The following is a 16,889-nucleotide window of genomic DNA, read 5'->3' as shown; positions in this document are numbered from 1 at the left end:
TCTCTCTCTCTCTCTCTCTCTCTCTCTCTCTCTCTCTCTCTCACTGTATTCTTTGTCATTATTTGAATGATTTCAACATGTTTCCCTCTTAAAACCTCTATCAGAGCTATAATCAGGGTAGAGTAAATGGGATTATGCCCAAGATCGATCCAGCATTTCTTTGCAGTTTTATCTCTCTTCTAAGCCTATCTTCTACCACCATACCTTCTGCCTTCGATATTCCAAGTTTTTTTCCTAAAATTTCTGGGTTTCAGAGGTCCAGGGCCATTGCTTTCCTCCACTGAATTTACCCTAGCCTAGATGCAAAGCTACCTAATTAGGGCTGTATCATTTCTATTTAAAGTTGAGAAAATCTGAATAATGATTGACACGGCACTTGGTCCTTTCTGATAGCATTTATTTCTGGGGTCTCCTAATTAACTTTAGTCACATCACTTGCCCTTACCCTAAAGAGCACTCGTGTTTACTGCTCAGCAAAAAGGCAAGTCTCCAGGTGTGTGGTCAGACATAAAAGCAAGATTATGGGAGTCACAACAGTGTGACTCATCTTTTATTAATTTTCATTTTCATTCCTTTCTGTGGGAAAATAAGACAGATGTTTGTACTTAATTTCAGAAGATATTAACATAAATCCCTTCAACATTTACTCTAACTTCTAATGTCTGATATCTGACACTTTATGCCCTTTGCTGAGGTTGTAACAATGGCCTCTTTGTCTTTAGGTTACTGGACTAGCTTTTAATCCCTTCAAGAATTTTGATCAACGGGATATTGTTGGAAGTATTGCGAACGTCCTTCTCACTGCTAATCATAAATCTCTCCAAGTTCAAGATCTCTTAGAAGAAGCAGAGGTAGATATTGAGTGATAGATCCTATGCAATAATAGACAGGATCAGAGGACTTAGCCACAGGGGGAAGAAATCATTTTAATTGAATATCAGTCATTTTATCTTGTTATTTACGTTCTTACTCTGGAGGCTTTAACAAAAACATGAGGTAGCTTAGACCTGGAGGAGAAAATATGAACCTCAGGACTTGAAGTTCATCATAGTACTAGTCCCTAATCCTATTCCTTGCTGTAAAAATCAGGTTGTCGGATTTTTTTTTTAAATTCATGGTTTATGGTACTAAACAGATCTATGTAGACAATCAATGATATAGTATTTAATCTGGGATGTTTTACTAGATAATAGGGCACTTACTCCTTAGGTCTTGAGTCCTATAACACTGATCTCCAATAAATAATGAAGAGAGGAGAGAAGCAAAGATTATTACCTTTATAAATTCGATTGAAACTGTCTCTAGGACATTGATGAACAGCCTCAAATTCTAAGGACAACAAATCTTTTCTTATTCTAGGTCATACTTTGGAGAGATAGCAGCATAGAAAACTATCCTACCAGCTTCAACATGAGTACAAACTGCTTTGAGATCATAATAAACATCACTTCCCTAGAGGAATCTCTGGTAGTCTCAGTAGAGCCTGAAAATCCTCTTTCCATCACACTCTACCTTGGCTTCCAGTATCAACCTAATATCACTCATTTTTATTTGAACATCACACTCCCAAAGGACCAGCTGCAGGAGAAAGGTAAAATCTAATCAGTAATATTATAGATTTTCCATTGATTTGGCAGATAAACTATTCTATGCTCCCCTAATTTGCTAATGATAGCACCCTTTATGTCTAAATCAACATATCCATTTTGGTTTTATCTTAATATATGGTATGAGATGCTGATCTATAACATACCTTTTTCCAGTTTCCCCAGCAGTTTAATTTTCTATTTATTTTTAATGGAATCATTTTTACTTTATTTTCTTCCTGCTTTTTACTAATACTTGTAAAAACATTAATGATTCTTATGGATTTTTGTTGCATCCTGTTACCATACTAAAGTTATTAATCATCTCACTTAATTTCTTGCAAATTCATAAGGGTTTTTTAACTTAACCATCAGGTCCTCTGCATTCATAGACAATCCTCTTTGCCCAAATTCATCATTTTATTCTGTCTTGCTGCTATAACAAGCACTTCTAGAATTATATCTAATGATAGTAGAGAGAAAAGACTGCTTTGCAAACACTGTTTGCTATTGGTTTAATATAAGTGCTTTTGAGAATATTAAAGAAAAACTCTGCCTTGTGGATATGTTTTGGCGGGTTTTAAAATAAATGAGTGCTCAAAGGCTTTTTCTGCATTTTTTTGAAATAAGCATGAGTTTTTGTTAATTTTGTTGTTTCTGTTATTGTGTCCACTGTTTTCCTAATGTTGAACCAGTCTTCTATCCCTAGTATGAATCCAAATTGTATGTAGTGAAATTTTGAAAAATATATTGATACAGTTTCCTGTCAAGGACTTATTTGCTGCAACAATATTCATTAATAATAACTAACATTTATAAAGTGTTTGTTTACTATGTGCCATGCACTTTACAATTATTATTTCATTTCGATCTCCACATAAACCCTGGAAGATAGATGCTATTATTATCCCCATTTTCTTTTTTTTTAATTTAATTTTTATTGTCATGCAAAAGACACTGCCATATTGGTCATTGTTGTAAGAGCAAACTAATATATAACCAAAACCCCAAAATAAAACCATAAATACACTCATGTGAAAGATGTTTCCAACAGTTCTTTCTCTGATGTGTGGATAGCCTTCCCCATTATAGTCTTTCAGGATTGTCCCAGATCATTGCATTGCTGAGAGTAGCCAAGTTTTCACAGATAATCATCGTCCTTATTATTATTGCATAATGTTCTCCCAGTTCTGCTTATTTCGCTCTGCATCAGTTCCCGCAGATCTTTCCAACTTTTTCTGAAATCATTTTGCTTATCATTTCCTACAGCACAATAGTATTCCATCACCAACACGTACCAGAAATTGTTCAGCCATTCCTCAATTGATGGACATCCCTATAGTTTCCAAATCTTTGCCACTACAAAAAGAACTGCTATAAATATTTTGTACCAATTGATCCTTTCTCCTCTTTTATTACCTCTTTGGAATTATCTCCATTTTCTAGAGGAGGAAACTAAGATTAAATGACTTGCCCACCAGATCTGAATTCAAGTCTTCTTGACTCTAGGGCCAATGTTATATCCACTGGGCCACTAATTGATCTTTATTTCCCTTTCCTTGCCTTGTCTCTCACTGGTTTGAGTTTGAGGACTGTTTATTTGCCCCATAAAAGGGTATTGGTAGAGTGCCTCTTGTCTCCATTTTTTAGGATTTTGTTGTTTCATAGTTGTTAATTACTTCTTAAATATGTAATGTAATTCATGTATTTAAATCTCCTTTTTAGTTAATTTGTGATTTGCTCAATTTCAATTTCAGAATTTGGATTGTTTAGTGTTACTATTTCTTGTTTTGTTGGTTTAGATTTTTTTTTTTGTAGATACTCATCAACTTCACCAGTCTTGGAAGCCATGAAGTCTTAAGTACAAGGCCTTCCTTTGACATCTACTAGTTGTGTGACTCTGACTCTCTTAGTGCTCTAGGAAACTCTCAAAAATGATAAGTTGAAGAGAAGGCATCAACCTGTATTATTGGTGGAGAGATTTTCTTCACTTGGTATTTTATACTAATGAAATCACAGGTCCAATCCCCATCTTTACCTCTTCCTTTGTGAAACTCATAAAAATCATCCCTGCTTTTCCTATACATACATACTCCCTATCTCTCATATTCCATATTCATTAATTTTCAATGTCCCTTTCCAGTAAGTATTATTTTCATTCTATGCCCCTTTACTTTTTTTACTTGTAATATGCTCTATAAAATACTCCCACTGGAAACAGCAAGTACAATGGGAAATAACCTATGAGACTAGTCAGAGGTCCCAAACTTTTCCTTTTACCTCTTACTCCTTTTTTGATGTCCTGACAGACTCCCTTTGAACCTATGATTCCTGCTTCAAACTTCTCCAAGTCTTACTTACTCCCCTGGGTTTTCCACGGCTTTCTCATCCTAGTGGAAATTAGTAAAAATACATGACTTTGACTTTTTGCAGGAGGTGGTCTTCTGAAGTGCCTTGGCCTCAACCTATTGGAATTCATTACAAAACTCTTGTCTTGTGTTCTTTGGGAAGTTGCTTCACAAGATGGTCATTTTCCTGTTCTGCTCATTCTACCTATCTTCACTCTTCCCTCTGCAATCTACTTCTCATTTTCTATTCTTACCAACCACAAGCTGGGAAATGTCATCCAGAAGAAGGAATGGAATGGAATAAACATTTCTTAAGTACCTACTGTGTGCCAAAAACTGTGCTAAGTGCTTTACAAATATTATCTCATTCAATAGTGGGAAAACTGAACATCTCTCAAATGCCTTCCTTCTTGAGTCCTTATCAGTCATTACCTGAATCTCTCTGTTTGTCTCATTTGCCATCCACTTATATCTTAATTATTCATATTAGACCTTTATAGCTTTCCTTGAATGTCCCGGAAAGTCTCTCAAATATATATAAAAATTTTTTTCTTTTTTAAAGTAAGTAGGAGGTGGCATGGGGGAGCTAGATAGACTGCACTGTCATCTTCTGACTTGGAGGAGCTGTTTAGTCAGGTCCTTCCCTGGTCATTTTCCCAAGGAGCTCATGACACTACAATGACTTTCTCTTCCTAAATGCAAAGTGCAATGGTGTGAGATTTTTTTTTTGCCCATATAGGTTAGATATGTCCCCATGGATTTGTCTAGATAAGCTCAAAGGGAGTCAAGAATAGGTATCTCTGGCATCTCCTCCCCCTATTCTTCTCAAGGGAGATTTTGATTCCTGCCAGGAGGGGAAACAGGAAGCTGGAGTCAGAGTCTAGCCATTCTGTTCTCCTCAGACACAGGGGATAGATAGATGGATGGATGGATGGATGGATGGATGGATAGATGATAGATAGATAGATAGATAGATAGATAGATAGATAGATAGATAGATGGATAGATAGATAGATAATTAGATGCATAGATTAGATGGATGGGTAGATGGATGATAGATGGACAAATGATATCTAGATATCAATAGATATACATACATATATGCATACATATGTATATATATATACATGTATACTCCTTTAAATATTGTCTAGAAGAAACAATATTTAGGTTCATGTTACAGCTCTTGATCACTGTTCTTTAATAAGGAAAAAGGACCTCAAGCTCTATATCCAAGGCTTGACTCTTTCTGCCAAATGTCAATTCCACAATGAATACACCTAACAAACAGCAAATAAATCCATTTATCCAAATCAAATTTGTTTTTGTTGTTGTTGTTTAGTAGTTTCAGCTTCATGACCCCATTTGAGGTTTTCTCAGCAAAGACACTGGATTAGTTTGTCATTTCCTTCTCCAGCTCATTTTATAGATGGAGAAACTGAGGCAAGCGGGATTAAGTGACTTGCCCAGGATCACACGGCTAGTAAATGTCTGAAGCTGAATTTGAACTTAAGTCTTCCTGACTCCAGGCCCAGCACTCTACCTACTGTGCCACCTCACTGCCCCATCCAACTCAGTGGTTAAAAAAGAAATCGGAGAAAGAATATATATAAGAATATATACCAGACAAAACAGGTTGAATAGGCTCTTCCTCTTGGAGGGAGTTAACTCAACCTAGATAATTCCAGATCTCATCCAAAGGGAAATTCTCTGGAATCTTTTGTGTAGCAAGCTTGAATTTTTGCAGGTCTAAAGTTGGTTTGATTCATAAACTGCAACCTGCCCTGGGAACAGTCTTCCCCTTAGGACACTGACAAAGGGTCACCTACAAAAGTCAGTGCTTACAATTAGAGCAGTTGTGAGGGTTTTCAGGGCTACCCCAATCCGTCCCCAGGCTATGGGAGCAGGGAGGTCAGGGGTGGGAAGACCACAGGAGAACCAAGAATAACAGGTTGATGAGCTGGTCTTGTTATTTTTTCTGTAAGACTTACTTTGTTGCAGGCTCTTTCATTTTTCCTTTTCTAGAATCATCAGATTTTCTGCATTTGGAGGTTCTTTGCCTGAATTATTTGGGGTGGGAGGAGAAATGGTCCCAGATTCTCTCTCTTTCACCTTCTTTAGAATTCCCCCGGTAGACTCATTCTGAACAACATTGTCCTCCAACCCCAATATTTTTTCAGATGAACTTCTGGCTAACCATACCTCCCTTATCTTGTTCTTATGGAGCTGATGTTTTGAACCCAAATTTATCCTTCTCTCCTGTAATTAGCTGCTACACTCCCAAGTGTGGGCAAGAGAGGGAGACCTGGTCTCAAAACAAACAAACCAACATAGAAGAGAACTAAGGAAATCATAAACTGGTAGACATGGAAGGAGAGTCGGCATCTATAGTAAGAGTCCTACATTTGGAAGTTAAATGGTCATGTTTGAATCCCAGTTATGCCATTTGCTAACTGTGTGACTTTGGATAATACCACAGTTGTGGAGGTTGATTTAGAGGGCTTTTAGGATTCGGTCCAACCTATTCATCTGTTATTTCTCTTTTCTTGGTTCTAATATTAATTCATTCTGTGCCCCTGAGGTAATTGTGCTCTCAATTCATTTCTTAAGAAATAATTAAATAAACTTTTCCCAAAGGGCTATAAAACTGTGCCTACCCTTTGATCCTGATATACCACTATTGAGTCTGTACACCAAAGAGATCATTAAAAAATGGGAAAGGACCTACTTGTACAAAAATGTTTATAGCAACTCTTTTTGGGGTAGAAAAGAATTGGAAATTGAGGGGATGTCCGATTGGGGAATGGCTGAACAAATTGTGGTACATGTTGATGATGGGATGCTATTGTCCTATAAGAAATGATAAGCAGGATGATTTCAAAAAAAATCTGGAAAGATCTACATCAGTGGTTCCCAAACTTTTTTGGCCTACCGCCCCCTTTCCAGAAAAAATATTACTTAGCCCCCTGGAAATTAATTTTTTTTTAATTTTAATAGCAATTAATAGAAAAGATAAATGCATCTGTGGCCATCACCACTTCCCCTGGATCGCTGCAGCACCCACCAGGGGGCGGTGGTGCCCACTTTGGAAATTACTAATCTACGTGATCTGATGCACAGCAAGATAAGCAGAACCAGGAGAACACTGTACACAGTAACAGCAATAGTGTTCCACAATCAATTGTGATAGACTTAGCTACTCTCAGCAATACAATGATCTGGGACAATTCTAAAGGATTTAGGACAAAGAATGCTCTCCACCTCCACAGAAAGAACTCTTGGGGGTCAGAATCCAGATTAAAGCACACTACCTTTCACATTAGTTTATTTATGGTTTTTATTTGGAGTTATAGTTTTATATAAGTATTCTCTTACAACAATAATCAATATGGAAGTATGATTTGCATGATAATACCTGTATAATCCAGATCAAATTGCTTACCATCTCCATCAAAGAGAAGGGAATGAAGGGAGGGAAAGAGGCAATGTGAATTACAATTTCAGAAAATTTATATTGAAAATTATTATTCCATGTCATTGGGAAAATAAAATGTCTTTGAATAAAATGATAAAGTAATAATAATAATTTTAAAAGAAGTAACCAAATACTGTTCTCTGTTCTAAGATGAGATGTACACATGGGTGCTTTCTCCAGAAAGCCTGCAACATGGAGCAGGTACCTACTATATAACAGCTGTGGTGAACAGAAGCGAGACGGACCCAAAGGCGACACCCCTGGGATTCTCAGTCACCACGGCTACCACTCAGTGTTACTTCTGGGACCACCACAATAAGACATGGAAGAGTGATGGCTGCCAAGTAAGAAGCAGAGATTTATTCCTTCCTTTGGGGAAATCAGGACTGCTTATAAATCCAGTATAGCTGATATCTCATTACAGACAGTCCAGAGGAAAGAAAAACCCTGGGGCCAGACAGAAGGAAGAAGGGTAGGATTGAGATGAGTTTGGTGGAGACTGGATGAAGAATAAGTAGAAGCATGTCACTACTTTCTGTTTCTTTCTTTTTTTTTAAAACTTTTTAATAGTCACCCCTGAGAAATACTGACCAATATATAACCAACATTGAAAGGAAAATGTAAAAAATCTTTGGACTCTCCCCATGGGATTCTCACAGAAACTCTGGGAGATAGGTGCTATTATTATCCCCATTTTATAGATAAAGAAATTGAGGCAAACAAAGGTAAAAATGACTTGCCCAGGATCACAGAGCTGGTAATGGTCTGAGGGCAGATTTGAACTCAGTTCTTCCCTGATTCCAGATTCAAGGTTCTATCCATTGTATTACCTAACTACAAAGGGTAAAGGGAAGGGGTGGGTGAGAACCCTGGATCTCTGATCCCAAGTGCAGCCATCTTTCCATTGTCCAAGACCTTTATAATCTGAAGGAGCCACTGAAACTGTAGAAGCATTTATTTCCTCGCAAGGATCAATGATGACTTGGGACATGGTGGGCTCTCTTGAGGTCACACCTGTTATATTGCTCTTCAGGCTATATTCTTTTTTGTGGATGTTTCTATTCTATTGCTCAAACCCCTTATGGCTGGCTGTTTAGGGGAGACAGTGAATAGGACTTCCCAGTCCTATTTAACAGTAGATTTGCTTTTTACAAAGGGGGTGCCAGCAGCAGATTGAGTGCGGGGACTAGAAAATCAGGAAGATTCATCTTCCTAAATTCAAATCTGACTAGCTGGGTGACCCTGAACAAGTCACTTCACCCTGTTTGCCTCAGTTTCCTCATCTGACAGTGAACTGGAGAAGGAAATGGCAAAGCATTCCAGGATCTTTGCCAAGAAAATCCTAAATGAGGTCATAAGGAGTCAGACATTACTGAAAAGACTGAACAACAATTTATTTCAAAAAAATACAGCATGAACAAATGTACACGCATTTCCTCCCAAATCTCAGGGTCAGAGGAGTCCTCAACCCCCAACCCCCCCTCCAGATACCACCTCAGTTTCTGGAGGGAAAGGAAGGATATTTAGGCTCAAAATTCAGTTTATTTCCTATATCACACTGGTTCTATCAAATTCATGTCCAGATTTAGGAACAAGTACCAGGTGAATCCTTCCACTGGGCTTAAGTACCAGAGGTTGAGTTCCCAATTGCTCCTTGCTCCATAGGGCATCACGGATTTACCAAGTTTAAAAAGAAACAAACCCATAACTCTAGCTTCCTGTGGCTTGCTCTTCCAGCCTGTCTGTCTATCTGTCTCTCTCAATACATATTTCCATCTTTCTTTGTATTTCTAACAACAACAACAAAAAAAAAAAATACAGCAGAAAGAGATTAAAACCTCCCACCCTTAAATCCTCACATCAGAGGCTATCCTCACTTCACCAGACAATTTGAGCAAAGCAATCAGAGATGCCCTGGAAGCAAATGAGGCAGAGAAACATTGTTCAAGATAACTAGCCAAAGAATTTCTTCAACTGGAACCAGCTAGAATGCCCAGCCTGCTTTCATCTCTCTAAGGCTTTCTTTTACATGCCATGAAGATTATCCAAAAAATGATTTCCCAAAACAACTTCCCTAAAGGGGATAGGATCTGAGGCCATCTTGGCAGTGATCAAGTCTCTAGTGTGCTTCACAAGCCATGAAATCCTTCTATAACCATCATTTAATTAAGTAATAATTCAATTATTTAATACATAAAATAATTTTATTTATTTAATAGTAATATTTAATAATGGCATTTACTAATTTACTATTTCTTTAATAATAAATATTTTTATTTAATGATTGCAAATATTTAATGCTTTACTATTTAGGTCTGACTTAATACTTTTATTTGTTTCTAAATAACAGTATTCATGATTTTACTATTTGTTTAATTTATTTAGTAATAACTTTATTTCCCTAATAATTTTAATAATTTATTGTTTATGCTTAATTTATTTAATAATAATCATATTTCATTAATGACAATTAGTAATAATATTAATATTAAATTATTAATATTATCACTAAATGTCATTTTTAATTTTTAACAATGAATTTGTTTAATTTTTAACAATAAATATTTCATACTGTTTAATAACTTGCTATTTATTTATGTTTAACTCATTTAACAATAATTTTATTTAGTTCTTTAATAATAGTATTTAATAATTTGCTATTTTTGTTTAATTTACTTGATAATAATTTTAGTTCTTTAATAATAAATATTTAGTAATAATATTATTTGCCAGGTTTAATCTCTTTAAATGATTAATATTTAATTATTTAGTGTTTATGTTTAATTTATTTAATAAGGCATTGCTTTATTTATTTAATAATACAATTTTAATAATATTTAATGATTTAGTATTTATGCTTGATTTAATTTATAAATATTTAATATTTAATTTATTTGTTCAATTTATTTAATAAGAAATAATTTCATTTCTTTAATAATAATATTTAATGATTTAGTATTTATGCTTGATTTATTTAATAATAAATATTTAATAATTTACTATTCATTTGTTTAATTTACCAGGAAATAATTTTATTTATTTAATAATGATAATTGATATTCTATTTGTCTTTAGTTAATAAAATTTATTTTATTTCTTTATTAATAATAAATATTTAGTAACAATATTAACAATAATTTACTATTTGGGCTTTATTTATTTAATAATGAATACTTTTATTTATATGACAATAATAAATGTTTAATAACATTTATAATTTAATATTTATTTGCATTTAAAATCAATATATTTAATATTAACAATAACAATAATAATAATGATGATGATAAAATAATAATGATAATGATAATGATGATAATAATAATATTAATAATCATCATCATCATCATCATCATCATCATCATCATCATCATCATCATCATCATCATCATCATCATCATCATCATCATCATCATCATCATCATCAACCTTCCTGGGGAAAAATTAAATTCCTTATTTAACCTGTGAGAAGCAGCACGGCGCAGTGAGTGGAGAGAGAACGGTCTTCCACGCGAAGACCGGTCAGCACAGAGAAGTTACTGACCTGCGTGGTCGGAGTCTCCTTCCCTGGGGCTTTCCTAACCCAATAAAAGTGTCCGTCTATCCCAGCGGCTCTCTGAATGGCGAGGCTAACCGACCGGACCTTCGCCGCCCGAGGCGGGGCGTGCAGCTGCCCGGAAGGTTCTCCGAAGCTGTCACGGACTTATTTTCTCCCGCGAGGCGGCTGCCTCCGGAGTGACTCCCATCATTCCCTCTGCTTGCAGGCGGGGCCTCAGAGCAGCCTGGCCAAGACTCAGTGCTTCTCCGACCAGCTCGAGTTCTTGGGCAGTTCCTGGAAATCCCTGCCCAGGACGGTGCATGTCCGCGACACCGTCCAGCTCTTCAGTAGGGTGACCCACAATCCTATTGGGGTGTCCTTGCTGGCCGGCCTTTTGGGATTTTATATCCTTTTCGCTGCGTGGGCCTGGAGAAAGGATAGGGAGGACAGGAAGAAGGTGAGGCGCTCGGAGAGCTTCGGCAAAGTGCCTTCCTCGCCCCCCTCTCTTCTCCCCCCTCCCCAAAGTATCAAAAACCTGAGTTCAAAGGTGGCAGCGTCCACTCCCCAGTTGTGTGGACAAGCCCAGGCACTTAAATAATAAATAATATTTTTAGCATCACAACCAAAAAGCATGTATCTTAGAGCAGTGATGGGCAAACTATGGCCCCCTGAAATGTTCTATCTGGTAGGACATTATTCCTTATCTGACAAATACAATGAGTAGGATACAATAAAAGAAACTTCTGAAAGTGTTGCCTTAGAAACAGACTGACAGAGGAGATTTCCTTTCCTTTGGCCCCCTCTTTAAGAAGTTTGCCCATCACTGTCCTAGGGCATATTTCCTGCATAACACTATACTTCTGCCCTGGCTCTTTTTATCAATAATTCTGTGGCAGTAAGTATTACTCATTTCAATTTTGGGGAAAAGTATGGGTTATTTTAAGGGAATACTAGAATATTTTTTTCTGGTCATGGCCACCCTACAGATGAAAGTCACCATCCTGGCAGACAACTGTCCCAACTCTCAATCTCACTACCTCATTCAAGTCTTTACTGGGTTTCGTAGAAGGGCAGCTACAACAGCCAAGGTGAGACAAACGTTCTTCATTCTCATGTGAGTGTGCCCTCTTTTACCTCCTAACACCTCTCTCCTGGGCTATTGCAATAGTCTGCTCCCTGGTCTGTCTGCCACTAATCTCTCCCCCACTCAAATCCATCATTCAACCACCATAGTGATTTTTTTAAATTTTATTTAATTTTAAAAATTTTTCCATGGTTACATGATTCTTGCACCAAAGTGATTTTAACCAAAATGCTGGTCCAACCATGTCACATCCCTCCATTGTCCTACTTCATAAACTCCAGTGATTCCCTAGCACCTTCAGGATCAAATATAAAATCTGCTATTTGGCAATCAAAGCCCTTCATAACCCGTCTCTCCTTTCTGTCTTGGAATCAATATTAAGTATTGGTTCAAGGACAGAAGGGCAGTAAGGGCTAGGCAACATGGACTAAGAGACTTGCCCAAGGTCACACAACTAGGAAGTGTCTAAGGCAAGGAGCAAAATCCAAATGTCAAGTATTAGAAGATCTCGTCTCAATCTTCCTTTATCCAATTCAAGGTTGTTCTCATCCTTTATGGGTCAGAAGGACGGAGTGATCCTCACCACCTGAGTGACCCTCAGAAAGTCGTCTTTGAACGGGGGGCACAAGATGTCTTCCTTCTCACCACCAGATCCCCACTAGGGGAGTTGCATAGCATCCGACTCTGGCATGACAATTCTGGCACCAGCCCATCCTGGCAAGTATTTTCTTTTTATTCAGGTTGGTTTTCTTCCCTGTGCATTACCAACATCTTGGAGAAGAGACCAGCACAGATTTGTGATAAAAAATGATGATACTGGGAGCCAAGGACTGATAAAATGAGTAGCTATTTGGGAGGGGAGTTACTATCAGTCAAGAAAAATTTAAGATTTACTACAGGTGTTTCTGACTGTTTTATGGAGAAGACCTGCTTTTAGTTCTCCTAAATCCTAAAAATTTCCTAAAGTTTCTCCTGCCCCTCACCTCCTGGCACATAAGTGTTTAATAAAACTATGTGTAGGTGGGGAAATGTAGCTACCCAGACACAAAACCATGTAGTCAATGAGATGTGCATAATTTTCCATGTAATAGAGTGTGGATAGAAGTTTTTATACATGGAGCAAGTAACAGAAAAATATAGCCATAATTCAGGTAAGGGTGAGGCAGCAGCAATGGCAGAAATCCCAAGGGTTCTTCTGAAGAAATTTGGGCTGAGAAGAAGGTAGGAAGCCAGAGAAAGAAGGTGCCCCCTTGGTGAGGGTCCATCTAATCAAGATAGGACAAGAAGAATGGGAGCCAGTTGGTAGCTTATTTTAACCAATTATGTTTGCTAACTAGGAGCTAAGGCCAGCAGTTTCTTTGCTACTGATTTGCCAGCGCTGACCACTCTTCTAAATTCAGCACCTGGGACAAAACCCCAATCCTCTAGTCCTTGCGTCAAGGCTTCCACAAACCATTTCCCAGTAGATATTTCCATTAGACTAGTGTTCCCTTCTTAGACAGTAAAGGATTCCTCTGGGGATGGAAAAAGATCAGGACCTGATAGGAGATGCAAATGGGGGTCATTTTTCTTAGGATTAAAGGACAGAGCTAGAAGGGCTCTTAAAGGTTATTTAGCCCAATGCCCTCATTTTATAGATGAACAGAGACCCAGAGAATTTGAAAACATTTCCCCAGTTACGCTATACCGAAGCTGGGAGTCAAACCTAGGACCCCTCAACAAATTCAAGGCTGCTTTCCAAACAGCACTCCAGTGTTCACTTTGGGCTTTCAGTGACAGTGCCATCATGACCCGGGCTCATCACCAATAGGTCAAGTCCACCTCTTCTGTATTCAGTAAACAGGTAATATTAACTCTAATAATGTGATGCTCTGTTTCATGACAGGTATGTAACCCAAGTAATTGTCAGTGATTTAACCACAAGGAAGAAGTGGTATTTCCTATGTAACTGTTGGCTGGCCACTGACCTGGGCGACTGCCAAAAGGACCAAGTTTTCACAGCAATCTCAAAGAAAGAACTCTTTTCCTTTAGGTATTACTGATAAATAACAACCAACACTGAATGCTATCAAATCTCATCTGCAATGTTCCCCAGGCCCTCAGGTGCCTCGCTCCATCCTTTTGGCTACTGCTGTGATTTCTGCAATAGCTCCCATCTCTAATGGATATATCTATCTGCTTTGGGTTCACCGGACCTTCAGGATCTTACCTGAGATCTCTATAAAGGCACTGAACATATTTTTATAATGGATTTATATAGAATACAAATACTTTAGACATCTTAAACTCAGGGTATCTAAAACAGAATTCATGACCTTTCCTCCCAAACCCTTTTCTGCCACTTCTCTATTATTGTTGTTACTTAATTTTTAAAATTTTATCTGTCCTTTAATAATTTTGAACTTTGTCCATTATATTTAACTTGAGTTTTCTACCTTTGGTGTTGTTTTCTTTTATACTGTTGTAGCCTATAACCCTTGTGTTTATTGTTCCTTTGGCTCTGTTTTATCAGGCCATATAAATATTCCATGATTTTCTGAATTCTTCCTATTTTGTTATTCCATAATAAATCATAATTTCTTCAGCCATTAAAAAATTTATCCTTCTACTCCCAAAGGGCTCACAACCAAGGAACCCTCCTAGACTATTTCTATCTCTCACCCTTCATATCCAAGGCCTTTTGATTTCATCTTTGCAAAAATCTTCAAAGAGACCCCCCACCTCTTCTCTTGACACTTGCCACCACAGTGGTACAGGACTTCACCATGTCAGGCTTTGACTAAAGCAATAAATAGGCCACTGGCTGGTCTTGTCATGAATCTTTTTCCATTCCATCTTCCTCCACTCAGCTGTCAAAGTGATTTTCCTAAAGCACTGCTCATTCCTCCACTCAATGAACTCCATTGGCTCCCTGTGGCCACCAGGATCAAATATAAAATCGTTTGTGTTTTAAAAGTCTTTACAATCTGTCCATCCATCCCCCTTACCATTGTTCTTACACTTGATAATTTTTCTCTTCCTTGGCAATTTAGTGACAAATGCTCTCTTTGTTGTTCCTCAAACAAGACACTCCATCTTATCTGGGCATTTTCATTGGCAATCCCCCATGCTTGGAACACCCTTCCTTATCTCTGCCTTCTGGCTTCCCTGGCTTTCTTTAAGTTCCAGCTAGAACTATGTTCTAGTTCCCTGCTATGGGAAGCTTTTTCCAATCTGCCTTCCCTCTGTTGACTATCTCCAATTTATCCTGTCTATAGTTCATTTCTTCATAATCTTTTGCATGTTGTCTCTCCCATTAGACTGTGGGCTTCTTGGGGGCTGGGACTTTTTGCTTTTCTTTGTATCACCAGAATTTAGGGCAGTGCCTGGCATATAGTAGTTACTTAATAAATGTTTATTCAAGTATCCAGTAGCTACAAATAGATAGACAGATAGATAGACAGACAGATAGGTAGATAGGTAGATAGATAGATAGATAGATAGATAGATAGATAGATAGATAGATAAATTTTTACTCACTGCCTGACATGTTTAAAGAGCCTAAGGGAAATGAAGGTGGGATTAAGTCAGTCTGAAAGCATGAAAGGAATTGAGAGTTCTTGCCTCTTCTAGTTTTTTTGTTGCTGTTGTTGTTGTTACTTTTTTTGGTAGAATTTTCATGATAATTTGTATTCACGAGGGAATGCTGAGTAAGTATATCATGAACAAATAGTCCCTTGTCTTTTCTTAGCCTATTCAAGAGAAGAAAGAGAAGCAAGAAATAGAAGTAGCAATTGAGGAATGGAGGTCAGATTAATTCATACTTTAGAACTCGTGATTTTTGAGCACTAATTGAAAGGATGAAATATGGTTCTAGGTGGTGCAGTGGATAGAGTGCTGGATCTGGAATCAAGAAGACTTGAGTTCAAGTCCAGCCTCAAGCACGTAATGGCTGTGTGACGTTGGGTATGATTTAAACTCTATCTGCCTCAGTTTTCTCATCTATAAAATGATGATAACAATAGAATCTGCCTCCCAGAATTGGGAGAATAAAATGAGATAGTATTTTTAAAGTGCTTTGCAAACCTTAAAATGCTCTATAAATGCTAGTTATTGTCATAGTCATCATTATTATATGAAATAGTGGACATTTTATAGCATTTTTAGGTTCAAAGAGTACAATGCATACAGCACTTATAAAATTGAGGCCCATAGAGGTTAGGTGATTTGTCCTTCATCTCAGAAGTAGGAAGGATTAGAGATAAGATTCAAATCCATCTCTCCTGCCTTCAAGCCCAGCAATCTTTCCATTCTGTGCCCAAGAACCTCCTGCTCCTAAAAATGAGTGAAGGAATTGAGCCTATTGGTTTTTCATCTCCTGTGTTCTCTTTTCAGAAATTTGTATTCCTCCATGATTGTAGAAAAATTCACACAAGAGCACCTGTGGCTGTCAATGGTGACCTGCAGCCCCTGGAACCAGGTCACAAGGGTCCAAAGACTTTCTTGTTGCATGACCCTTCTTATTTGTAACATGGTTATCAACATCATGTTTTGGAAACTGAGGAGCACCAAGGAGGACAGGACTGGACAGGAAAGGGGTAAATCCAGCCAGGACCCTAATAATCTACCTCCATCCCTCCCAGGACCAAGAAAAGAATGGTAGCCTCCTTTCCTTCTTTCCTTTACAGCCTGATAGTAAAACATTCTGAAAGGGTTTCTCTGCTCTCATTTCCTTTTATTTATTAGCATTTCCTTAGAGCTTTACATACCCTGTAACGTAAGAGTAAATCTGTCCAATTTATAGATAAGTAAACTGAGCCTGAAAGAAATTAAGTAGTTTGCCCAAAGTCACACAGATGGTTATGGAAGGATGTGAATC

The 16,889-nt window shown here is 37.5% G+C and overlaps 1 protein-coding gene across 1 annotated transcript in view; it reads left to right on the top strand.

Annotated features, from left to right (window-relative positions):
* PKD1L3 (polycystin 1 like 3, transient receptor potential channel interacting) overlaps positions 1–16,889 on the top strand; it is a 62,046-nt gene that overhangs the window by 19,649 nt on the left and 25,508 nt on the right. The window contains exons 6-13 of the mRNA XM_044659372.1: positions 723–851; positions 1,360–1,591; positions 7,560–7,753; positions 11,174–11,404; positions 11,934–12,035; positions 12,570–12,748; positions 13,917–14,063; positions 16,406–16,608. Of these exons, the coding sequence (XP_044515307.1) occupies positions 723–851; positions 1,360–1,591; positions 7,560–7,753; positions 11,174–11,404; positions 11,934–12,035; positions 12,570–12,748; positions 13,917–14,063; positions 16,406–16,608 (1,417 nt within the window). The remainder of the gene's footprint in view (positions 1–722; positions 852–1,359; positions 1,592–7,559; positions 7,754–11,173; positions 11,405–11,933; positions 12,036–12,569; positions 12,749–13,916; positions 14,064–16,405; positions 16,609–16,889) is intronic.

This window comes from Gracilinanus agilis, chromosome 2 (assembly GCF_016433145.1).
Source record: "Gracilinanus agilis isolate LMUSP501 chromosome 2, AgileGrace, whole genome shotgun sequence".
In the NCBI taxonomy this organism is placed as follows: domain Eukaryota; kingdom Metazoa; phylum Chordata; class Mammalia; order Didelphimorphia; family Didelphidae; genus Gracilinanus; species Gracilinanus agilis.
Note: the sequence above shows the minus strand (reverse complement) of the source record. Positions and strands in the feature narration are given on the sequence as shown.